The sequence below is a fragment of the Varanus komodoensis genome, unplaced genomic scaffold, assembly GCF_004798865.1.
Source record: "Varanus komodoensis strain SLA01 unplaced genomic scaffold, ASM479886v1 scaffold1, whole genome shotgun sequence".
NCBI lineage: Eukaryota > Metazoa > Chordata > Lepidosauria > Squamata > Varanidae > Varanus > Varanus komodoensis.
Genome location: NW_025335268.1, coordinates 50,147,305 through 50,172,687, shown reverse-complemented (window position 1 = coordinate 50,172,687; position 25,383 = coordinate 50,147,305). Strand labels below are relative to the sequence as shown.

Below are 25,383 nucleotides of genomic sequence, written 5' to 3'. Positions count from 1 at the left end.
ATCCAGGCACCTGTCTTCTAAATATTTTGGTCCTCAGTTAATGGCATTGTGTGTGAATATGTTAGCCTATTTATTTATTTATTTATTTAAATTTATTTATTTATTTACTTACTTACAAAAGACATTATGGGGAGCTCATTTGGCCCTAGAAAGGCTACCCAAAGCAGCTCTGCTAAATCATGGAAACAGACAAAAAGATTAATTGAAAATGTATTTAATATGAGAAGATGCTAAACATCAGACTAGCAGATGGTGACAAGTATTCTGGTTTGCAAATCTAACGCTAGGCGGTTTTTTAAAAGCCTTAATAGAATGTCCAACATTAAGAGGAGCAGAGCTACCTTGTCCACAGTGGGCCTCTCAGAAACAGGGTGCCACAACAGAAAAGGCCCTATTGTACTTCCCAAGCAACCATCCTGGTCCCATACTTTATGGATTTTAGGTAATCGCCAACAATTGTGCCAAAGACAAATGAGAGAACAAAACTGATGCCTGTGATCAATGCATTGAGCCCCAGTAATCATTCTAATATCTCCATGTTGTACCAGCTGAAGTTTTTGAGTGCTTTTTGAAGGCAGTCCCATTCAAGTAATGAAATGTGGCTGTGACTAAAACCGATCTTGTGACTGCAACAAAATTGGCTTTAACCAGGAAAGGGTGTGACTGGACCTGCTGAAGTGGAAAGAGATGCAGATTGGTGGGGTGTAAGATTTTTACTCTCCCCCAGCCGGGCCCATGCAGTGCTCGCCACCATTTCAGATGGTGCCTCTTCTGATGCCAGTGCACAGTAATGTAATTCAGCGTTACCCTTTGCAGATAAATGTTGTTGTTCTGCTCTCTGGACAGGAGCCAGCATGATGGGGTTTGAAATGCAGAAATCTATTGTTGGCAGCTGCTTGCTCGATGCTTCATTACTGTGGGCAGTTTGTAAAGTGCTTTCTGTAGTTGCAATGAATCATACTAATGACTTGAGTGCCTGGAGGCTGAGGTACTAGTTCTTGCACTAATGCCAGTCAGAGTCCTTTCCCCATTATTTTTCCATGCTGCAAATTTCAGAAGGGCAAGCCATTCAAGTAAGTCTGATTATTACAGGTCCTTAAAATGCTAACACTGAGTTGCTAAATATCTTGCATTCTTAAGCCAAATAGGCTAGGAAAATATTACCACAAATATTTTTTCACCATTTCCAGAAATGGTGGTTCTAAGAATCTAAGATAACCAGTAAAACGAATTTTATTCCTTCTGTCTTTTAAAACACTGGACAGCTTGGAATATGACCTTGTGAGTTTCTGGAGGAAAAATATTACGACCTTGATTAGGCTTCTGGCACACTGATTACTCATCCAAGGTTGGAGCCCAGTGACTCCGTGGTAGCTGATGAGTGTAATGAAGAAAGACGGATAAGTTAAATGGAGTTCCTTTGACCTGTACTGAGTAGAAAAACAAGGTTAGTTCAGAGTGCTATCTATTGTGGAATTCAGTGACACTCTGCTTAATTTGGAAACAAACCAAGGCCTTGTTTACATGACAAGGTCCGAGGTTTTTGGCCTGAGAAATCCTGTCTCCTCAAAGAAAGAATTTCAAGAATTTCACCTTTATCCATTTGCTGTAACAGGTGGTACAGGGGACATTTGCTGTAACAGGTGGTACAGGCTTCAAGTTTTTCAAGGCTTGCCCATTATCCATTTCATTATTTATTATCTTTATATCCTACTTTTTTCCTTCCAAGAAACTCAAGGTGGCTTACATAATTCCCATCCTCTCAGTCTTAACCTTGCAACAGCATCCCTGTGAGGGGCTGAGTCTGTGATTGGCCCAAAGTCACCGAGAGAGCTCCATGGTCGAGTGGGGACTAGAATGCAGATGTCTTCGAGTCCTCGTCCCATACTCTTAACCGCTAGGCCACACTGCCTCCATGTGAACAATGTCAGATTTTTGTATTTCCAATGTGCTGGAGATGTAGTAGAAATTGCACACAGAGGGCAGTTCAGATTGAATGCAGGACTGATACATGTTAACTTGTTGAGTCTGACTGGTATAGCACTAGAGAGGCTCTTCCTGCAAGTAGCATAAACTTGTCTTCTTGCTTTACCGTGCTTGAGTGCACTGCTTGCTTATGTTGGATTTTCGGAATGAACTGACTCTTTCCAACTGGAGTTAAAATGATACATAGTTGAGTCATGAAACTGCATACATATGATAACATGCTTGATTAGTTTTTTCCCCTTCATCTGAAACTCCCTTTCTGCTTTGGAAAGTTTACCTCCTTAGTCTCTATGGCTGTGGCATTTTTTTCCCTTGGAGTAAGATGATAAAAGTATTCATGGTCTATAGGATGAATAGGTTGTGTGTCTCTCCAAAACTCTGGGACAAGTGAAAAAGGAATGGACAGCGACCCATTAGAAGCATAAGCTTAAATCAAGTGTTGTAGGAAAGTATTCAAACATATTGGAGTGATGGTCCCAGAATTTTTACCTTTGGCCTTGCTGGAAGAAGCATCTGGGAATTAAAAGTCCAAAACATCTGGAGATCTATCTTCTAGCCATTTCTGATCTAAGCCTTTCCTAATCTAAGGTGCCCAGATGTTGAGCTTCAATGCCTGTCATCCTTAATCATAGGAATGACTGGCTATGGATTATGGGAATTGTTGTTTAATCATATTTGGGTACCCTAGTTAGAAAAGCCTGGTTTAGATGATCAGGTAAGCATGAGGCTCACATTGGCTCCTTTATTTTCTTCATCCTTGGTGCATGAGATTAGTGGAAGCTTCAGCTTTCATTTGAGGGTAAACTACAGTTCCACACTACGTATAAACGTGGAGAACTGTGGTGTATTCTGTGTGCAGTTAAAGTAAATCAGGATCAAGTCATGGTTTGATAGCATGGTTTCTGAACCGTGACCTTATTAGACAAAACCACAGTTCCTGTGTCCGTACATAACGTGGGAATGCTGCTTGTGCTAACATTAGGGCAGAAGCATTGCTCTTCTTGTGAAGGAAAGACAAAGGGTCTATGTGAGCACTTTCATCTTCATTGGGCTTGCCCAGCCTGATGCAATCTGGATGTTTTGCACCTCAGTTCTTATCAGCCACTGCCATCTTGGCCACCTATCCGGAATGCAGGGAGTTGAAATTAAAAACATCTAGAGGCTACTAGGTTGGCAAAGGTCGGTCTAAACAATCTAGAAAAAGTTAACCTGGTGATCTGAGCCTGCTACTAATATAGCCACAAGATTTTATATTAGGAATACAGCATACCTAAAGCCACACATTATCTTCCTTTTGTTAATTATTTAAAATAGCAACTGCAGTCACCAACTGTTATTAAAAACTCAGTCCTACTTGCATTGAAGTGTCAACAAATTCCCCCTTTATATCATTGTTTAATCACCCTAATTGGAAAGGTTACATGTTGGTTAGAAGGAATTCTTAAGAGATAATGATTGCACATTAAAGGATTTTGAGTGTGCACTCATGGAGCAGAATTAAAATAGCCTGTGCAAACTGCAGTGGTGAAGCTTGTGCATGAACTAGTTAGGAAAATGCAAAATAAATCTTTATGTAGCCACCCTGAATTTTCTCAAGTTGCATAAATTTAGCATTTTGTTTTATTCTTCACGCTGTGCCTTAGTACACTGCACACAGTGTGTTGGAGTTAAAGTTGCTATAGAAACCTTAGCTTCTGTTTTAAAACGTTGATAATGTGTGGAGGGTTTAGCTGCCCTTTTCTCTCTTTAAAAAATAGCATTCTCTGTGCATTACTGAGTTACCATAGTAGGAGTTTCCAGGTTCTCTGCCTTGCCTTTGTGGCATATATAATTCATTGCACCATGTGGCCAAAAACTTTGTGATGTTTTATTGCCAAATATTAGATGCATCTTCACAAATCATTTTTAAATTAGTTTTCAGCTGATCTTGACATGTTGAATCTTAAAACTTAAATTTGGTTAAAATATGTATATAATTTGAACTTGGCTCTCTCACTTTTTATGTTTCCTCATGGTAATCAGATCTCTTTCCCCCAAGAATGGTCAAGAAATGACTAAGTTATAAATAAATAAATAATTGCAAGTGATGCAAATTAAAAAGCATGATGCACTCATGCTTATGAAGAAGTAAACCTCATTTGCATTCTGTGACACTTTGTTCTAATCGGAATGCATAGGACTGTGGTCTTAGCATCATGTGCAAAAACATTCGTAGTATATAGGAGCTCAAATCTAGTTGCTGCTAGTTGTTGCAGTCTTTGCTGTCAGGAGTGATCTCTAACTCAAGCTTGCAAATGTTACAAACGCCCTGACTCATTCCTTTTGTATGGGAGAGCCTGACAGATGTGGTGCATAACAGATGACTCCTTCCTCCCACCGGCTGCAGTAACTTTTGAAACCAAGGCAAAGTTCTAGTCGTGCTTAGTTGCCCATTGCTTTCACATTTTACTGCTTTCTCCACAAGAGGGTGCTGTTGTATGCAGTGTTTTCAACTAGCTAGAGGGCTGCAACACATGCTAATTGCCTTCTGTGCTTTATTAGGTCAAGTCATTTTGAATAACAGTCTTCCCCAACTTGGTGCTCTCCAGATGTGCTGGACTATAACTCCATCATACTTGCTGGTTTAATAATACTTAGAGTTGACCCACTGAAAGAAATTGGATAAATTAGTTGTGACTTAAAATGCATTCATTTCAATAGGTTCATAAATGCTTGTTCCACTTTAAAGAACAGCTTTACGTTTGGCTCCTGTGTAAGATATGCAGCATAATGTATGAACCCAGACTTGTTTGGGGGCTAAACAACCTAGCAGTTAACCCATTATTTGCAGTTGGAGCACCTACTCAGGTATTAAACTAAGGGATACAGATAACAGATTAAGTAGTGTTGGAGTTCACTGAGGTCTCACAATTCTTCCCTGAAGCTTATGTTTACTTGTTTTTCTCATCTGGAAAAAAATAGTTTTTAAAATATGCATTTTGCAGACCAAAATTGTACATTTCACGCCATAGGCATGAACATGAGAATGTGGAAGGATGTATTTGGCAGTACACACTTGCAGAAGTGTGCAGGTTTGAACGTGAAAGAACATTTGTGAAACTGCAAATATTTCCTAAGAATTGCTCACATGTTCTCATGACTTGAAAACAGGAATGACTTTCTCATGTATACTTGTGGTGACATGCTGACAACTCCAGTTCCTGCTGCGGGTGTAACCAAATATAACTAAACCAGATCTTAATTCTTTGGTTTTTGTTACACAAGTAGCGGCTGACAGGAAGCCTAAGCAGCCTTGGGTCCACGGGGATGGTATAGACAGGAGGGCAAAAATTGCACTGCTGAATTGGTATGAATTTCAAGTGGTGACGATGGAACTTTGCTTTGTTACCCAGATAGCAGCTCTGGAGAGGATGCAGTCCTATACGCACTCACCTGGAAGCATGCCCATTGACCACAGACCTGAATAGATGTGTGCTGAATTCTGCTTTAAGTACAACACAAACTTAATAAACAAAAATACCTAATGTCATAATTGATACCCTAAGACAGGGGTCCTCAAACTTTTTAAACAGGGGGCCAGTTCACTGTCCCTCAGACTGTTGGAGGGGGGGCGGACTATAGTTTGAAAAAAATATGAATGAATTCCTATGCACACTACACATTAAAAATAATTAAAATTAAAATTAATTTAAAAAGTAATTAAAATTTAAAAATTAATTAAAAATTTAAAAAAATGTTTGCTCCGCTCCCTTGGGCTGCAGCAGAAGCCCTGCTTCATGGGAGGGAGCTGTGCTATGCCATCCTGAACATATCCATTGGTTTTGGAGGTCGCTTCAGGAGCTGCTACTTCCTGCTAAGCTAGGAAGGACAATAGGACAACAAAACTAGCAACCATGTGGAATAGTATCCTGTATATCTCACCTGCAGATACCTGATTGAGTGGGAATCTGGTGTAAGAGGGAAGAGCCATAGCTACATCCTGATGAATCATTTGGTAAAGGTGAATAGAGATGCTGAGAAAAGTGGAAGGCCTTGAGCAGAGTGCCCGCATCCGCTCCTCCAGATGTTTGGGTGTGCAGCTCCCATGATCTTGCCACTGACTTAAGTGGCTTAGGGATGATGGGATTTGTATGACAAAACATCTGGAGGACCACTCATTGCCAACATTTGGAAACCCAAGGGTGGGAAAAGCTGACTGGAAGCTTCTTTATGGTTGCGGTTTGTAGCCATAATCTGGTAGCAAATGCTTGGTGTCTTGGGACTAGTTTGGGTTTTGGGTTTGGGTTATTTCTGCTCCTCCTTTGATGTAACTCTTGTCCTTACCTCCCTATAATTGTTAGTAGAAGTGAGAGTGTTTATACTTTCCCCTTCACCTGAGTGACTTGCATGATGGCAATTGACTGTCCTCTTCCCAACAATAAACAGGCTTTTCAACTTCCATCAGGTCTGGCTACTTGGTTTTGTCTCATGTTTGGTAAAAACATGGCTGTTCAAAAAGGCATTTGGCTGGATGTTTTCTTGATTTGTTATTTTAATACTGTTGTGAGGAGCTAGGTTTCCCCCTTCCCCTTTCAAAATAACAGACCGTTTTTTGGCAAAAGCACTTTATTCTCCAGTATACATCCAGCAAAGCATAATCAGCAAAGGAAGAGTCTCTGAGCATGCATAGAGCAGTTTGTTGAACCCATACTAGAAATTACCTTCCAGAACACTCCTTTTGAGGTCCCCTGGGCCCCACTGCTCTGGGAGGGTCCCTCTGGAGATGGGCCAGCATCTTAGATGAATTCCACCCTTCTAGTTGGCTAGCTCTTCTCTCCTGATGCTGCATCATGGGGTCAAGGATAGTACTGAGCTTGTCTGGCTCCTGTTCCATGACCCCTCCTGGCAGCTGCAGACTGTGGCTATTCTCAGGGCCTGCCTGAACACCTGGAGAAGGTGGCCTTGAGATAAACTCTCCTGCCTCTTCTATCTGTTTGCCAGGGCTTCTCCCCCTCTCCCTTTGAAAAACCTGAGTTTCCTGACCTTGAATTGCATGCCTCTTTCATTCCGAACATCTGTTCCTTTGTAGCTGGAAGTCTCCATACTTCGCCTACAGTGCACTCCTATTTTAACTTGGTGCCCAGCAGTTTGGTAGCTGGATATTCATGAGATCCCAGTCTTATTTGTGATTCCTGCTCTCTCCCTGAAGAAGATCTAGTGACCTTGCTGTGGCGTACTCTTCTTGGTTGCTGGCTGTGAAGCATTTCTGCCCCCCTTTCTTTGTGCCACAACTGTAACGGTACAGCATGATTATGGCTGGTGAGAGGTGTTTATTATATTGGAATTGATCTCATGTTTAAGCTGATTGGATGCAGTACAATTGAACCATGGAGTTCAATACAGTCTGTCTGCTGTGTAATTTGCAAAAAGCTTAAAAGTATGCCAATGCAAGCATTTATTTCTGTGCTTAGTTCTCTAGATCCACAGTTTTCAAACTATGTCCAGCCCTAGTACTCTTGGGAAGCTTACATGGAGCTTCTTGATGAAATAGCAGGGAAACTGCCTGAAAGCTTGTGTCACAATTAAGGATTTTCCTTCATGCACCCTCAGTTGCAGTAGAGCACCTCGTACCTTCCAGGTGTTTTGGACCTCAACTCTCAGCATTCCGGCCCATTGGCTATGCTGGCTGTTCATGGGCCCTATGGGATTCCAAAACATTCAAACCAGGCTGGGGAAGATTAGTGCCAGGTAATAGGGCCAAAGATCCAGACCAGAATTTGCATGAGTTAAGGGAACATTCTAGAACCTATAACAGCAGATGTTTCATGGCCCCTTCTTGGTAGTTCCTCCCCTAACAAAAAAACATGGAAAGGATTCCCTGAGGGGAGGGAAAACCACTGCTCTATATCATAGCATATATTCCTGCTGATGGGAACTTATGGGATATATCCTGTGCTAGTCTAACATAAATTTCACTGGTTTTAGTGGGTCTATTCTAAATAACACGTTTCCTGCTTCTTTGGAAAACCCCTTAACAGATAACAGTAATATCTGTGGCAGTATTGCTAGGGACCTCAATAGTTCGGGAAGACTCTGTGTACTTGCAGTAATGGTGTACTTGGCGTACTTGAGAGAGGAAGGAAACCCTCTCAAGGTTGAATTCAGCTACTTGAGGCTTTTGTTGTGCAATTGTATGGCCTCATTCATGCAATTTTGTGGGGCCATCATTGACTAGATTCACACAATACGATACGCCACTGTTTAGAAACTGTGGTGGGGTAACATGATTTTACTGTATATTAATGAGTTAATAATATTTTTATTCCTTTAAATATATGTTACCAAAACTTTGTTACTTCCCTGCATTTCCATCATATATGTATTTGCATTCTATTAATTTCACATCCTCTATAGTACAAAAGTGATAAGTTCGCATTTATTTTTCCCAGTTTTACCTTGGTCAAATATAATTTCTGGACCAGTTTTAAGGCATCTTTTTTATTTTAGTTTTTAGTGTTTGAAGGGAAATTTATCAGAAATTTATCTCCATTCTTCTTCCTCTATCCCTTCTTTAATGTCTCTTTCCCATATCTATTTACTACAACATTGTCCCTAAACTTATTTTATCAGAATATATTTTCAACAGTTTGCCTTATCTCCTGCTTCATATTCATCTGTAAATCTTTCCCATTTTGTTATATTGTTTGATCTTTTCCTTACTATTGCTCAGTTCTAATAAATTTATCTAAAGGAACTCCTCTTCCCATATCATCTGAGGTCCTCTCACAGAGCCCCCCCCCCCAAGGTAAAGAGAGTAGCTATAGGGGGAAAGGCCTTTTTGGTTGTGGCACCCTGACTATGAAATTATCCCCCCCCCCCCAAAGGTGTGCCTGTTGCTGATCTTCTTTGGTGCCAAGTAAAATCCTTTTTATTCACCCAGTATTTTAAGAGCTAATGTATTCTTATCTTTTATATTGTATTTTATCTGGTGCATCTCTTATACTTCCAGATTAATCTGATTACAATTGCTGTACAGTTATTTATTGTACTATATTTGTTTGATTTTATGCATGATTGATTATTATATATTGTTTATCATTTTATTTGTTGTATATTTTAAGGCTGTGAACTGTCCAGAGAGCCTTTTGGCTGATGGGTGGTACATAAATTTTATAAATAAATAAATAAATAAATAAATAAATTTATTTGATGATTTGTTTCCATAACAGCCATGATACCTTATTTTGTACTCTGTGAAATGTCTGGTATTAATTTCTTTTTCTAAAAAGGCATACTTTCAACAGTCCTTTTATTGCACTTCCTTTATTTCTTATGTTTTGCTTTAGCTACTTTTTAATATAAAACATAGAGTTTTTTCTTCCTGTACTTCCATCAGTTCCCCTTCTATTTCTGTATAATGCACATCTATTCCCTTTTTTCATTACTCTTATAATATCTCTTAATTGATGCATATCATAATATGAATCTAAATGTGGTATATCCCATCCTCCTCCTTGGATATTTATCCCTTTTCAGTCTTAAGATTTTTTTCTGTCATATTTGGCAATGCTTTAAACCATGGGCCCTCCAACTACGGCCCGGGGGCCGGAACTGCCCCGCCATGGCCATTCATCCAGACCGCCTCAGAGGTTTTCAATGCGCCATGCGTGCGCCCACATGCCACGCCACCGCCCACCTCGCCTGCTGTACGGGGAAGTGGCAGCTTGCTCGTGAGGAGATCGTTTTGGACTCGCTGGGAGAAACCGCCCTCCAAGTGAGCAAGCCGCTGCATCTTACACGCGCCGCTGCATCGTGGCATGTGCCCGCCCCAGCCTTGCCCCCCCCCTCCCTGCGCCCACCCACCTGCGTGCCACGCTGGCACTACCTTTCCGGCCCGCGCCCGGCACCGGCACCTTTCAGCTGGCCCCCTGGTGAAAAAGTTTGAGGACCCCTGCGGTAAACTCTTTTGTGGAATTTCTCGTGGAAGTACATTAAAAAGCTTTGTATCCCATATTGCTAATTAAAGGAGAGATTAAAAATAGAATAAAAAAGAATTTAGATAGATAACTTGAAAAATATTAATCAGGGAAACAACTGGATAGGAAGTGGACAGGGCACCATTAAGAGGTATATGTGTAAAACAATTGGATTTAGTAAAGAAAAGCAAAGAAAGCGTGCGAGATTGGATCAAGAAAATAGTAAGGGAACAATACAAGAATATGGGACAGATTAAAATTAGAACAGAGTTTGAAAGATGGTGGAAAAAGAAGCTTTGGAGATAAATAAAATGATGAGAGATTGTCGCTCTGCACTGTGCAGGTAAAATTTCCAGTGGGGCTGCTCTGTGGTGGAAACATTTCCCCATTTCTTCCTTCTTTCTGCATGGTCTTTTGATTGTTGATGTTTGGAGTGTTCTGTCTGGAAGCACTTTTCAACAAAGAATTAGGGCATCTTTCTCATCTATATCTGGGACACAGTGCTAATCGATATCTGCTTTTGGAGTGAACTTTGGCTTCAGTGCTGTAAATGGTGGGTCATTTACTAAAGGATACTTCCAGGCCAGTATCTGTTCATATATGAGATACATATTTTTAATTTTCATCTTAAAAATAAGAGTCACGTAAACAAGAGGAATACTACATATTGTAGCCTTAAATTGTAATTTGTACTTGTGTTTTATGGGAATTCACAGCTTGTTTGCAGTGAGACTGTTATTTCCTTCTGCAAACAGGACTTTCTCTCATCTTTTATGACTGTGTTTTCAAACAGACCCACGTCAATGAGCTGACCACTGGTGCAGTAGTAAATTTTGATATGTAGGCGCTCATTCTTACAGTCACCAGAGCTGTGTCCCCAGGCAGAGTCTAAGCAAACCAGTTCTAGCAGTTCATCTTCCTTAGGAACAGGCCTTTTAGAAAGCGAATAGATCTTAATTGTCCATTCTAGACACTGATGTGAGTTTCCTGGAGAATTTTCTAACAGATTACATTAATAAGGTCTTTTGCACAGGGATTTTTTTTTTGTTTGTTTTTTGGTATGCATCCGAAAATGATGTGATGCCCTAGAAAGAACTAATTTAGTGTGTTTATTTTACTTTTATTTAATAAACATCAGACCTAAGAAAGGTGCCACATACTATGTACTGCAGGTATTTGAGCAGAAATATAGCAGGGAAAAATCAAGCACGCATAATGTTATTTAAGTATTATACTCCGTAGACCAGGGGTCTCAGACTCGCAGCCCGAGGGCCAATTGCAGCCTGTGGGATGATATTTTGTGGCCCCCACTTGATATCAAAGTTTAGTGATAGTGCGGCCTGTGCATTTTTCTCACACGCACCTGCGTGAGTCGTTACCCTGGGCGCAATGTTCCCTCTAAGAATTTGATCACAGGTTTGCAGATTTCAAGACACACAGAGCCACTTTTCAAATTTTTGCTGACCCCTTCTTCGATGTGGAAGATGTCCCCCCTGTGCTTCAAATGGAGCTAATTGACCTGCAGTGCAGTTCTGAACTCAAAGCCAAGGTCAGGGAGGTGAGTGGAAAAGCGGACAAGCTTGGACAATTTTTGAGAGAATTGCCCCTTACCTTCCCTGAGCTTTCCAGGATGTTCAAGCCAACCATGTGCCTTTTTGGGAGCACCTATCTGTGTGAAAAGCTCTTCTCCACCATGAACTTTAATAAGTCAAAGTTCAGGTCCAAACTTACTGATGAGCATCTTCAAGCCATCCTGAGGGTCTCAGTTGCTTCCTTCCTCAAGCCAAATGTGGCTCAGCTGTGTAAGAGGAAGTGCTGTCAGGTCTCTGGCAGCAAGGAGTAGGAGGAAGTAAGAGAAGCCTATGTTCTGAAGAACCGTTCATGTTCTGAATTATTATTAGTAAAGATTGAGAAGATTGGATCAGTTGTACTTTTTGTGGAATACTTGATGCGGCCCAGCCTCACCCAGACTCTACTTCCAGCGGCCCCCAGGTAAGTTGAGTTTGAGACCCCTGCCGTAGACATTTATATCAGAATACTTACAAATGTAAAGGCACTTACACTGCTCTGTATCCAATGCTGCACTGTGGCTCCTCCAATTCTGTTGTGTGAGCAGGATGTGCTGTTTGCACAATGAATATTTACCACTTCAGGAGCAACAGGAGACAAGTGGAATTGCTTGTTCCTAGAAGAGAGTTTCTGGTCGGGGTGCTCTCATAAGGGAGCTCTGTCATCCTGTCCTGATCCGGAACTGAGTATTTGTGCTAAATTTCAGGGCTTCCTATAGGAAGTGTTAAATCTCTGTTATGAAAGTGGTGGGTTCCAGTAGCATATATCTCCCTTAAATTGTTTAAATTTTAGGGGAAAAAACAAAGTACGTAAAAACTGTTGACACTGTAATTAATTTGGTAATGCAAAGAACCGGGGGCTGCAGCAACTCTTCTGCGAGGAATGGCTACAACTGTTTAGCTTAGAAAATGTTGAGTAAGGAGAGAGGCGTAGAGGATGGAGGTGTTTAAAATAACGCATGGCAGGGGGAAATGGAGAGGGAGACATTTTTCTTCCACTAGTATAGCACTCGAACTGGGGTCATCCCATGAAGCTGATTGCTGGAAGGTTTAGGACAGACAAAAGGAAGTACTTTATCATGCAACATATAATTGGACTATGGAATTCTCTGCCATAGAAAGTGGTGACAATCTCGGTTTTCAATTCGTGTGGAAATGAACACAGTCTGTGGGAAAGCTCAAATGTTTGAACCTCTGCTGCTTTATTGACCAGTGCCCCAGTACCTGCAGTCACCAAGGATAATATATTACCAGGTAGAGGAAACTCAACTACAAAATCACAGCCCATGTACAGACACTTTTATAACCTGCTAGTCACGTACACCAATACAGAGTGTTGAGTTTCCAGATAATTTCAGTACAATAGCATCCTATTGCCTCACAAATGGAAAACTGAGATTCTGTCACCCAACCCCCTCCTTCCAAAACTATGGCATCTCTCTCCAACTTAAAAATGCTTCTTCCCCTCTGAACAAAATTTGCTCTGCTTTTTCAAGCATTCCCAATTGTCTCTTGTCTTCTTGCTCCAAGAATCAACTAGCTGAAAGGCATGAGGAACTGAAATACATGTATATTAGAAGTAAATTAGATTATTTTCAATGGCTTTACTCCCAGTTAAATCATTTTGACCTCAGTGGAACTAACTTGTGGAAAGTTTGCAAGGGAAGGGGCTGTACTTACTTGCTTTTGGGTGGGAGGGGAATGGGCCCACTGGCTTTACCCCCTGGGGTGGGAGGATAGAAGCAAAAGCACCGCTCTTTCTCCTTCTCCCTATTTTTTTTTTGTAAGGGGACTGGAGCAACTGTCAGTTATTTTGCTTCTTTTTCTAAATATTTTTGCTTTTTTGTTTCTTTGCACATAGCAAATTGTACGAAACCTGCTGGGCTTGGGGGCACTTTCAGCAAAGTAACTTTTTCAGCTCCTTCAACTTCTCTGTGTTCCCTCGTAAACTTCCCTCAAAAATGAAGGGGGAATAGATTTCCCCTGTGTTGAGATTGCCCTCAGGAGAGAAGCTGCTAACTCTATTGTTCCACAACCTTCATTTTCTGGAAGCTGCTCACTCTTCCTTTCAGCTCCTGCATCCATGACAAAAACAGAGATTGGGAATTGCATTCATACCATGTCATGCAATTCTGTCAGCATCCATCCTGCCCTGTCCTTAGAACAGAAGAGGCCTTATTCACATTAGTATTGTTTATATGTGGACACGTATTGCTGGTCAAGTGAAGGTTCTGGGGCTGAATTGGAGGTTTTCTTCCTTCCAACAAACTTCTGTGCTTTCTGTTCTGTTTGACAGTGTCCTAGTAAGGTTTCAGAAGTTTTCAGGGCTGTGCTCTTAAGATATGTGTTTCGTTTCTTTTATTTAGCATTGTAATGACTAGACCTGTTACTTTCTACCCAGACCGGAAGAGTATTACTCCATGTATTAGCTTTTTCTGTGATTTGCTCTTTTTTGGGTGAAAAAAGAATTCCTGTTCTTTGAACTAGCATTTACTAATTTCAATTTTTTTAACCACCATCAATACACTCCCACTTATTTCTTTAACACTGATACGTTGAATGCTTCCTGTTGTTTTCCCTGTTTGTGGATTGTCGTTACTGGCCATAAAACACCTTTCAGATTTTTCCTTCTTTACAGATTATTTGCTTTGGGTAGGTCATCAGACAGAGAACAACAACACACTGTGCGTTCAAACAATTGCTAACTGGGCTTTTAATGTAATGGGACATCAGTATCATATTTGACTTTACAAGACCTTGCTCCCCATGCAGAACTTGTGCTTCAATGGTTGCATTTATAAAGACCTAAAAAAATAAGTTGTAACTTTTGTCCCCATGCAGTGAGTGAGCTGAGCTCTGTCTATTGTTGTTGTTTTTTTTAATTTGTTTTTGGTACAATACACTCATTGTCATGTGACTTGCTTTCATTGGTTAAAATGTACTTATTGTTGGGCCATGCACTGTAATGCTTATAAATAATGTCAGATGTTTATGACATGTTAATTTATAGCTTCTTCCTTTTCCTTCCCTTAATGATAAATGTAGGGGCTGTGTATGGACATGAGGCATTAACTGGAAGCACAAAACTTCAGCCCTTTCATCTTGCACTCTCTCCTGCTTATGATGGAAACCAAGGAAGAAAAAAAAGAACGAAGGCAAGGTTACTTTGCCCGGTAAGCCCACGCTGTTTATTCAGTTGATTTAAATTAATAGGGATTTGTGGGTATTTCCTATATAGGTGATGTGTTTTACTGTTTTGTTTTTGAAAATTGTATCTTCATTTCTATACTAGCTGACCATGACATAGGTTATTGCTCTAGCTCTGAATTTACCTTCAAAGTTATCTGAATCTATTCTGTTTTATTAGCTGTGTATGTTGAACCTGGACTTTGGGATCCTAGTTTCGGCTTAACTTCGATCCTAGTTTCGGTATGTTGAACCTGGACTTTGGGATCCTAGTTTCGGCTTAACACCCTATTAGAATGAAAACTGCACATTTTTTGGAAGAGTGTAGTGAATAAGAACTACTACTGTATATAATTATGATATAGTTCCAGAAGCCTCCAGCTATGAACTAATGTTAAAATGAGCATACCAGTGAAATCTTTCATAGAAGAAACTGGCCAGGCGCAAAGGAAATAAGGTCAAGCTTCTGAGATTAGATATTAATTTGGAATGACACAATTGGCAACTGGACACTCCATACATTGTTGCAAATTATTCCAGTAAAATACCTAGTCTGCAGCTTCAGGAGGGACCCCGCATTAGGATGGTAACAGCAACCAGTTATTATGCACAGAGAGCTCCAAATTGACATGTGGCCGGGGTGGGGGGGGGGGAGTCAATTACCTGCAAGCTTAGGCAGTGAGGTAAGCCAAGCCTCCTTGACACTCCTGCAACTGTGGAAAAGCAGGATGTGTGCAAATGCTCGGCGCAAGAAATGACTGGAGACTGCAAACAGTCGGCTTGCCATGTAGTTACAGTCGCTGCTTTGTATGTTCGTAAGCAGCAATGTAGTAGGCAACCACAAGTGCTCATTGTGGCAGCCCTTGTAGCTACACACACCAAAAGACTCCAAATTGCAGGTAGCTGTGTTGATCCAGATCAACAGACCCATTCTACTGGTTTTCATTTCCTCAGGACCAGGTCTTAGGTAAACCTTATTGTCCATTCGGAACCAAGCCACACCAAAATACTTGGCATTACACAGGGAACAGTCTGTTGTTGCTGGAAAACCATTTCCCCTCAGATACTGTGTGGACTGCAGCTAAGCTCAGAGGAAATGGGATCCTGAGCGGGTGGCAGATCAGATGAGTATCCCTCCTAACAAAACAGTGCTATTGCTGTCTTTAGGTTTGCTCTGGTTCCACTACACCACTGCTTATATGCTGCACAGCCAGTCAGCCATCAGTTTCTCCTCCTTTGAGGCTCAGGGTCAAAGGGCTGTTATGCTAGTGTTAGTACAGGGCCCCTGATCCAGATCGGGACCCTGATTTGGATTTAATCATTATTTGGAGCTGTACATTGGAGGTCCAGAGCTCCCACAATCCAGACTGGAATTGCAGTAGGGGAAAGGGTTAAAGTTTCCCTATTTCCCACAGTAGTGCACCAATCTAGATTTGCTGCTTACATTATGCTAAACACATAGAAAGTATGTGATTGCTTGCAACATCTTTAAAATAATGTCTGTTTTGGCTCCCAGTTTCTCCAATACTGATGTTTAGGAGCAACAGTATAACTTTATATGCTACCCTTCTCTCCATTATTTTCTGGGTGTATATAGATGGCAGTTTTTTCTATGCTGATACCAGACATGTGCCACCATGCCAGTTTTCTTGCTTCCTGCTTATGCACCTTGCTTCTCATTTTGGGAAATTTAGATTCAAAACATACAGTTTTAAAAATGCAAAGCAGATACATATGTGAAGCTGCCTGGCAGCATCAGAATCTGCAATTTCTTCATTATAATGTGCAGTGCTCTTCCCTGCACATACAAATGCCCATGTCAAGTGTGTGATTCCTGTTGTTTTCAGAAAAATACTTAGAGAAAGTTTTGGAAAAAGTCAGGGGGAAAATGTAAGTGGAAAATGGGCACACTCTGATGTAGTAAAAAGACAAACAAAGGTGCTTTCATTCAAGATGCATTCATATGGGCTTCTTGCATTTGACAGATTATATGTTGTTACATTTTTCTCATTTTTTTCAGCTGTATAGCTTCACTAAACAATCAGAAAATGTCTTGGAATTTACTTTCTTTACAAGATTTGTTTGCTTTGTTTTCCCCAACATTTTTCTGCCTCCCTTCCCACCCCTTTTTGTTATTGTAGACTGGAGTAATTTCTAGTTTTGTAAGCAGAAGTGCTGCATACTGTAAATATCGTTTTATCAGTTACACTTTGTTTTTTCCCCTTCAGTTAACACTTCAGTTAACGTGGAATAATAGGTCTGTTGCAGAAGAAGGGCCAGTGGCAAGGGCGCTGGACCTTGGACCAGGACACTAGACTGAGGCTAACCTAGCAGTGTGAGAGCTGCTTTGGACTGTGGATGTGCAGGACCTGGAGCCCTCTTCATAGACTCATAGATTTCAAGGGGCATTGTGGGTCATTTCTTGCTCAGTACAGGAAATCCAGAGCTAGAGCTCCTACAACAAATGACTTGTAGGTATCCAGGAAAGTGTAGGAATTGGGCCAATTGTTCTTGCCTACAAGAGATGTGGGAACAGATGGTAAGCCAGGCAAGGAGGAAGGTTGGATTCCACCACTGAGATGGCAAGGCCAGGGGACTCAGGGATCAGCCAGGCAGTTGCTGGGAATGAGTCACCTTCAAATAGCTTAGGAAAGGTAGTTCAAGGATCACTACACCCTCTTCAGCTGACAAGGCAAGGTGCAGATCATCTGACAAGCGTCTGGTATTCCAAGAGCTTATCCCTGTGAGGCAGGCATTGTTAGCTTGGGCTTGGAAGGAAGCCGTTTGGAATCAACTTCTTGACAATAGGTCACCCTTCCTTAATAGCTAGTCTTCTAAACTAAACATATCCCTTTGTGATTGATTTCTGCAGTATGCTTTATTTTTACTTTTAAGCCAGTTTGATTGGCTTGCATTAACTTAATTGAGCTTTTTAGTTAGAGAGCCATTGTCTGGATCTATTTGAGAGGAAGAGGAAGAAGTACAGCCTTGACACAAAGGAGAATTCACCACTCACCTAAGTAATTAGCTCCATTAGGCGGAATCCAACAGAGTGCTTATGCCTCTGCTGATTTGTGACACAAGATACTAATTGCATTGTGTGAGAAGCTCTAACTGCTTGGGGAGAGGCTATTTAGCCTTTCTAGAGCAAGCTGAATGGGTGGAAACACTTGTTTCTGGGAGGAGGCAGGTCAACCCACTCACACAGAAAATGGTTCTGTACATTTCAGATTTCCTCTAGGAAGTGCTAAGTCTCCCTTGCACAAGCAAAAGCTACCTATTACACTGCAGAATTGGTGGGACCTACCATTGCAGAAGGGGATTTGAGGGTGCCTAAGTGCCTGTTTACATTCTGATCACTGTTGAATTTAAGACTACTTTCTCACTGCTATTGTTACGAGTTGCTATGGCTTGCCCATTACCATTCTCATAATTGCTGCCACATGCTTGCATGACATGCAGAAGGCAGTGAACCAGCAGGCCGTAGTATCTACTCCTCTTTCCCATTACTGTTGAGTAAGAGGCAAGTGAGCAAGCAGATGCCATGGTGAAATGGGAGAGCAAGTCCAGGGAGCCCTTGCTGGTGTTTCCTTCTTGGAGGTAGGCTCTCAACTGGTGGCCAATCCAGTCTACCCTTGGCCTTTCTTACAGATGTGACTATGACTGGAAGTGCAATGAAAAGTACTTCTGAAGAAGTAACTATCAATGAGAAAAAATGACCTCAAAACCAGAATCACACCAGTGAAAGTGCCTTTGTCAATGAGCTTAGTAAATAAATGGTAGGCTATTAAATAATACATTATTGAGTATTTCAAAGAAACTGTTTTTTGTGTGTGGGGGAACATCCAGCACCATCGTTTTGATGGATTGTCTTTCTCTGCAGCCTCTGGTGATGCTATTGATCGTATTGCAAGAAAAAAACCAAACAGTTCCCTCTCTTGCTGGAAACATTGCTTTAGAATTAAGACCAAAAAAAGAGGAAAGCATGGGGCGGGGGAAGAATTGACTGGCCTTTGGCTTTCAGAAGTAGGGCACTAAGGATGTGACTTAAAAATCTTTGTTCCTCTTTTCACTTGGGTGATGATTTATGGCACAGGACAGACTTATCTGTCCGGGTTCTGCAAAGGCAGGTCTTGTTAATGGGACTGAGAGACTTTGTTCAATAGTTATAAATGCAAATAGCAAGTTGTTCCTTATAGCAATGCATTGTAAAATTGTGTGTTTCTCTTCTGTTTCACTTCCCCAGTACACGTCTGTGAAACTCTGGCCCAGCTTTGCACTCCTATTTTCCATCAGCATGCAAAGTAGAAACTACTTTCCAGTGTCCTGTTGTATTCTACTGTAAGGGTGCCCACAACCACTTGCAGCCTGAGGGCTAAATTCCATTTAGGAAATTGGGGGAGGGGGTGTATTCAAACCAACAAGGGGCAAGCTTCTCAAACACATAATACCAGCATATTTTAGCTTGATGGTTTTACTGCTAGTAATTAAGCCTTTGTAGAGGCATTTCACCTTTCTAGAATGGGGGGAAAATACAACCTAAGAGCAGTGGGTGAAAGGTTTCCTCACTATGGATTGAAGAGGTGGTTGTGTGGTGCCCTCTCTGATTATTCCCCTGGCTTCAGCATAGTGGTGTAGATCTGAAGGAACACCTGGCATTGGCAGCTAACATCTCAGGCTGTCTCTGAAAAAGTTTTGGAGGCCTCTTCTCTGCCTTAAACCTAAGCTGGACCACTCTGACAGCTTAGATGTAAGGCAGTGCTTTTCTCAGCAGTCAACAGCTGGCTGTGCTTCACAGCATTTTCTTACACAAAGTGGGTGAAAAGTACACAGATCTCTTCCCCCACTGAAAATTCGATAAAAGTCCTTAGCAACACAGATAGCTTTGACGTACTAGAGGATGCAGCAAGGCCTACCAAAATCTCCACCAGCTTAGCAACAAGCGGGGAGGAGCACCAAACACAAAGTGCTGTTTCTATCCCCCATGTTCCTGACTTTTCCAAGAAAGGTGCTTTGGTATAGTTCATTTCTGTTCTTGCTTTTCCACAAAAAAGTAAGAAGAGTAGCAAGGTAAGCAAACCCAGAGGCTGGTCCAAATCCAAGATCAGTAATGGCCACAGCAGTAAAAACAGTTTCTTGTGTCGATCCTTTTGCTTCTTGGAAGGGTCTCCTTTTTTCAGGGCCCCCTTCCAGGCACTCTGCTACTCCCATCCTTGACTCAGCTCCTCTATTTTTGGAAAAGACAGGGATGAAGGAAAGAAGAGCCAGCAGGCAGACAGCACCTCTTGACCCAAAGCAATTCTTGCTGTGGATTGACTTTTACTCTCTGAGGCTAGTGAGAACTGTTGAACTCTCAGGGAGAGGGAGGTGGAGACCCAGGATGGCCAAGGTTGACACTTTCAACTGATCTTCTCCCTGTTTTACTAACTAGGTTTGTGAACTTTAGCCAACAGGAAAAGCCAACAAACTTGACAACACAGCCCAAGATAGGGACAGAATTCTTTCCTCTTGGATTGACTGCCTCAGTCTCTGATCCTTTCCCCAGTTCTTTCTGTAAAAGGACGGCCAGTCCAGCCAAGGCAAAACCCATCCCCAGGCTGCTCTAGAAACTTTATACCCTGTTAAGCAAGACTGTGGAACTACTAAACATTGTTCATGTTATTGCATTTATATACCACTTTTTTCTTGTAAGGAACTCAAGGATTTTACATAGTCCTCCTCCTTTTAATTTTGTCCTTAAAATAACCCTGAGACATAACTCAGGCTGAGAGTCAGTGACTGGCCCAAAGGCACCCCGTGGGCTTCATGGCCAAGTGGGGACTAGAATGAACAGGTCTTCCCATTCAGACTGACCTCTGGCTGTTTGCAAAGATCCCTGTGGTTCTGCTGTGTGTTCATATAAAAGGAATGTGTCTACACCTAGAAGACATCGGGTTGCCTTCAGAAAGCAGGAGTCTGTAGAAAATTCCAAAAGCCCTGAACTCTGCCGATCACCCATCTGCTGATCCTTCCAGGAGTGAATCCGAATGCAGAAGCTCTCAACATTTTCCTCATGGAGTGAAGGCAACACAAGAGTGAAACAACTTCTGGGCATGCTGTCCCTTGCCAAAAACTAGTTCTGGGGTCTTGTCTCAGATACTTCTCTGACCTCTTCAGGAACAATGACTGCCCAAATACATCAAGGTGAAGATTCTTAGCACATTTGAAAGGGAACTTCAGTAGTGGCTGGAAGCAACTGGACATGGCCCTTCCAGTGAGGAAGACTGTCATGCTCTTTAGACACAAGCCTCAGGTGACCTGTTTGCTTGGAAGCCCAATGGTGGATCTGTGTGCTGTCAAGGTAAATGCTCTCTGCCATGCTTCCTCTCCAGTTTTCACTGTCCATCGGCAGTAGGGGAAAAGACATTAGAATATCCATGGCAGGTAGTCACCCTTCCTTTCCATTCCCAGCCAAGGTGATCCAAAAGTCAGGCTTTTGTCAGTGAGAATTATGCTCATTGTGCCTTGTTGGTAAAGAAGATCCTGGTTCCTGGAACCTCGTCAGCTTCTGTGCAGGCCAGTCCTTCACACATTGCAGACCGTTCAGTGGGAGTAGTCATTGGATTCTGAACAGGAGGAGGTGTAAGGGTCAAGCAAAGCCTTTGAAGCTCCTTCAGCTGTGCCTAGTGAAGTTTCTCAGGGCAAGTCTGCTTAGGAAAAGGTTTTTTTGGGGGGGGGGGGATGGCAAGTATATTCCTTGACCCTTATATTCCTTGACCTTTGAGGAGGCTTCTGGAGAAACAAACAGAAGCCCCTGTTCAATTGGAGGGGCTTCGTCATTTGCTCTGTGTTTCTCTCCAGTAGTAAGAGCCACCCTGAGGGTGCAGCCAGAAGCTTTACAGAAAGGAAGGACCATGGGGAAGTTGCCAGTTCAGATTCAACTCTTTACATGAGCAGAGGCTTCTTCTTCAGCTTTGTTGGAACGCTATTTAGAACTCAGTCTCAATAAAAAGAACTGCATTTTCAAAGGATTGTTTTGAGTTTTGGAACTAGAGGAAAGAGACCAGCCTGTGACACTTTGTCAGAATCCATGAAAGCTGTCTCTTCAATGGAATCCACTGCTGCAGGTTCTGATATTGCATCTTCACACAGAACTCTTCAAACTGACAGTCTGGTGGCTGAGAGGTGATGCTTATAACAGTTGAGGTACTCGCCACAAGTTTTGCACAACTGGGATTACTTGAGACTCCTGTGAACAGAAGTTTTCTCTCAGCAACAAATTTGCTGATGGATCCACGGAGCTCCTTTAGACAAACTCCACTGATTTCCTAGTTCCAGAAACAAGTGTGGCTGTTCATCCCCAGTTGCTCTGGAAGCAGGACATCTCTCTGTCGCACAACATAGTTTTGCTTAGAGAACAAGATTGGTGGGAAGCAGAATAGGATTAGTGAGGATGGTTTGGATACTATCCACCACATCAGTAGAACTGAACCTGTATAATGTTCTTTTCCCTGTGGTTAGGTCTAGGTGCCCCTTAGCCTAACTTGAGGCATCTTGACTCCTGTGAAACATTAGGCTCAAAATACTTAAAATATGTTAAGACATACTTTGAGCAATTCACCAATTATATTTTTGACAGAAAAAGTATTGTTTGTTGCAGTGATAATGTTTCTGAAGATCATTGAATCCTGTGAGTTTTAAATAAATATATCAATGTGTTAAGAAACTTGTACGGTTCCTATCAGGTTTTGGAGATGTAGTGGCATTTCTAAGAGGCTATGATTTCATTGACTGGATATATTAATGCAGGTGAATTGCATTTTGCATTCCCAGCTGAACTGTTCTGCACTGGGCAATACCAGTATTGTTCATTTCTTGGTGTGGATTGCACTTCTGTTGTACCGGTCACGGCTCTGTATGGCTGTTAAACTGATGAGTAAGTCATTCATAAAGGCTTCATGTAGGTGGCTTACGAGGCTTAGTTACGCTGCATATGTACATCAGAGGCCTGCACAGTTATGTCCAAGAATAGCAATCCCAGAGATGCAGGTGAAGGAATGACCTTGGTGCATCAACACACAGTTTAGATGGCAGAAAAGCATCTGCCAAAAGCAGGTGCTTGTTTTCCTGGGGTTTGTAGCACCAGGAGAGCAGCAGTGTGGATGCTGTGTCTCATCTGATTTTACAATGGTTCCTCTTGATTTTGTGTACAACTGGAAACGGGAATAGGTGGAGGTCCTCCTGGTTTTATGGAATGTTGGACTGAGTACACTAAATGAATGCGCTCACTCAGAGAAATAATCACTCTTGATATTGGGCTGTAATTATTATTTTGGAGGCAGTTACAGGGATTCCCATAAGATCCAAAGTGGGTTCCACAATGAAAGTACATATGGGCCTCTGATAAAAACATGCAAAACTGTGTTTTATGTTCTCATTGTTTGGATTGTTCTCCAGAGCCTCCTGATAAATTGCACTTGACACCAGCATGATCTTCAGTTAATAATGTCACAGGGCAGAATATTTTGTATAGTTACACACTGTACTTCATGTGAGTATTAGTCTGCTATTTCCAGCCAATGCCTTGTTGTTTATAGATTTATATCTCATTTTTTCCTTAAGCACACAAAGCAGTTTACATCATTCTCCTCCTCCTGCTCTCAGTCTTATCCCTACAACAACAAGCTTGTTAAGTAGGCTGGGCTGAGGGTCTGTGACTGGCCCAAAGCCACCCAGTGAGCTCCATGGCTGAGCGGGGACTAGAACCCAGATCACCTGAGTCCCATTCTCATGCTCTTAATCACTATATCACACTGTCTCTCCAAGGGCACCATTTGGTCAAACACAGAGGGTTTTTTTTGTGTTTTATATCATAGATTTAGTCTAGTTCAGGGACTGCAGCGTTTTCTTAGGCTGTAAGTGTGAAGTATTTATTGGTTTGCATTCCTTGGCATGCCAAGAGAGTGGTTAGTTGCCACAGCATTGGCTGGCAAATCACTGGTCAGCTGGGGGCAGTCATGCTTTTAATATTATCCAGAGATCCATAATAATTTCATGGTATGTATAACCAGAATAAAATTTGCTCTGTGATATTCGTTCTACTCATAAAAGATAGTGCATTCCCGTACAAGAACTGCAGATAAGTTAACTTTGGAAAAACAGATGTCTGCATTCTATATGAATGTCTAAAGCTATGATTCATCCTTCAAGAGGTTATTTCCAAGCTTACATCATCATGCAGTTTATTCATTGAAAATACCGGACTTGTATGAGGAAGCAATGAATGAAAGATCATTCCAAGATCTGCAGTAGCTCAACTTTTGATAAGTGGGTTGTCTTGGAGGAAAACGAAACTCTTCTAGAAGTTCTGAAGCTGTTACTTTAGCAACACTGCCTTTTGAAATATATATTTATTAAGAAAATATACAGATACACAAAGGCATGGTATCCATGAAACACACAAATAAACATAACTCCCCCAAAAGTTCATCAAGCTAAGGAACATATGCTGTTAAATCAAAACATTAAAAACATTGTCTTCTGAAGTTCTGGTGAGTGAGCCATAGATCAGTGGCAGAAAACATGCTTTGCATGCAGAACATCTTAAGTCCTCTCCCAGACATATTCAGAGAGGACTAGGAAAGATACCTGTCTGACACTCCCAAGATCCATTGTCAGTCCTTGTAGATAATACAGAGTAATCATAATACTAATGATCCATTTTACTCAGTAGAAAGCAGCTTTCCATGATGTTTTCCTGGATAGGCAACTTTATGTTGTGTTTATGCCCACCTGATTCTTTTATGATGTTGGCAGATAGCCCACATAAAATGTTTAATTAATGGATCTTTAAATACAACTTCTTAAGCACCCTTTATCTTGTATATCTTAAATTGCTTTGAAATAAGCATAGTATCAGTGTTTACCTCTCAACTGCGGAGTGATCTCCCCACTGAGGCTTGTCAGCCTTCAACAATCTTTTCAGCGCCAGGTTAGGACTGCCATCTTCTCCAAAGCATTTAATGGCATGTGGTGGGGCATGCGTTTTAGCATCTTCAGCATTTTTACTGAAACTATTTTTAGCTATATAAATTCTTACAAATGTCAAATATTGAAATTTTATGTGGTATTTTATGACCTATATATATATATAATGAATTGTTGTAAACCATCCAGAGAGCTTCACCTCTTGGGCCACATAGAAATGAAATAAATAATGATGCATTATTTATTTGTACTGTCCAAAATAGTTATTTTGGGTGCATTCTGAAAGAACGACTGCCAGTGAGGATATGACAGGGAAAAATTGCAAACTTTTTGCTGGTTTTTGTTTTTAGAAGGTTGCTTTGTACTGAGTCAGACCAGTGGCCTGTCTAGCTCAGTAATATTCATGGTATGTAGATTCAACCTTTTGCATGCAGACTTGTGTTCTGCTGTACTATCAGCCTTCCCCATTAAGTTCAAGGTGAGTTATTAATATACTTCCAGGCAATAAGAGCTGCAAATCAGAATAGGTAGCAATAGTCAAGCTCACTTTTGAAACCGAAGGTTATTCTTCCAACATCTTTGGAGAAATTAATTTCTGACTGGTGGATCTTCATAGTATCCTCAAAACACGCACTGATTTAAATAACCTTGAATTAAATGAATGGCATGTTTGTGTAAAAACAAAGCCAATCATAAATCAGGGTCAGCTGACTGTGAAATTA

The 25,383-nt window shown here is 41.4% G+C and overlaps 1 protein-coding gene across 1 annotated transcript in view; it reads left to right on the top strand.

Annotated features, from left to right (window-relative positions):
- The window catches only part of NCOA7 (nuclear receptor coactivator 7), an 81,378-nt gene that overhangs the window by 12,824 nt on the left and 43,171 nt on the right, over positions 1–25,383 (top strand). The window contains exon 2 of the mRNA XM_044419856.1: positions 14,555–14,682. Coding sequence (XP_044275791.1) covers positions 14,630–14,682 — 53 coding nt within the window. The 5' untranslated portion in view covers positions 14,555–14,629. The remainder of the gene's footprint in view (positions 1–14,554; positions 14,683–25,383) is intronic.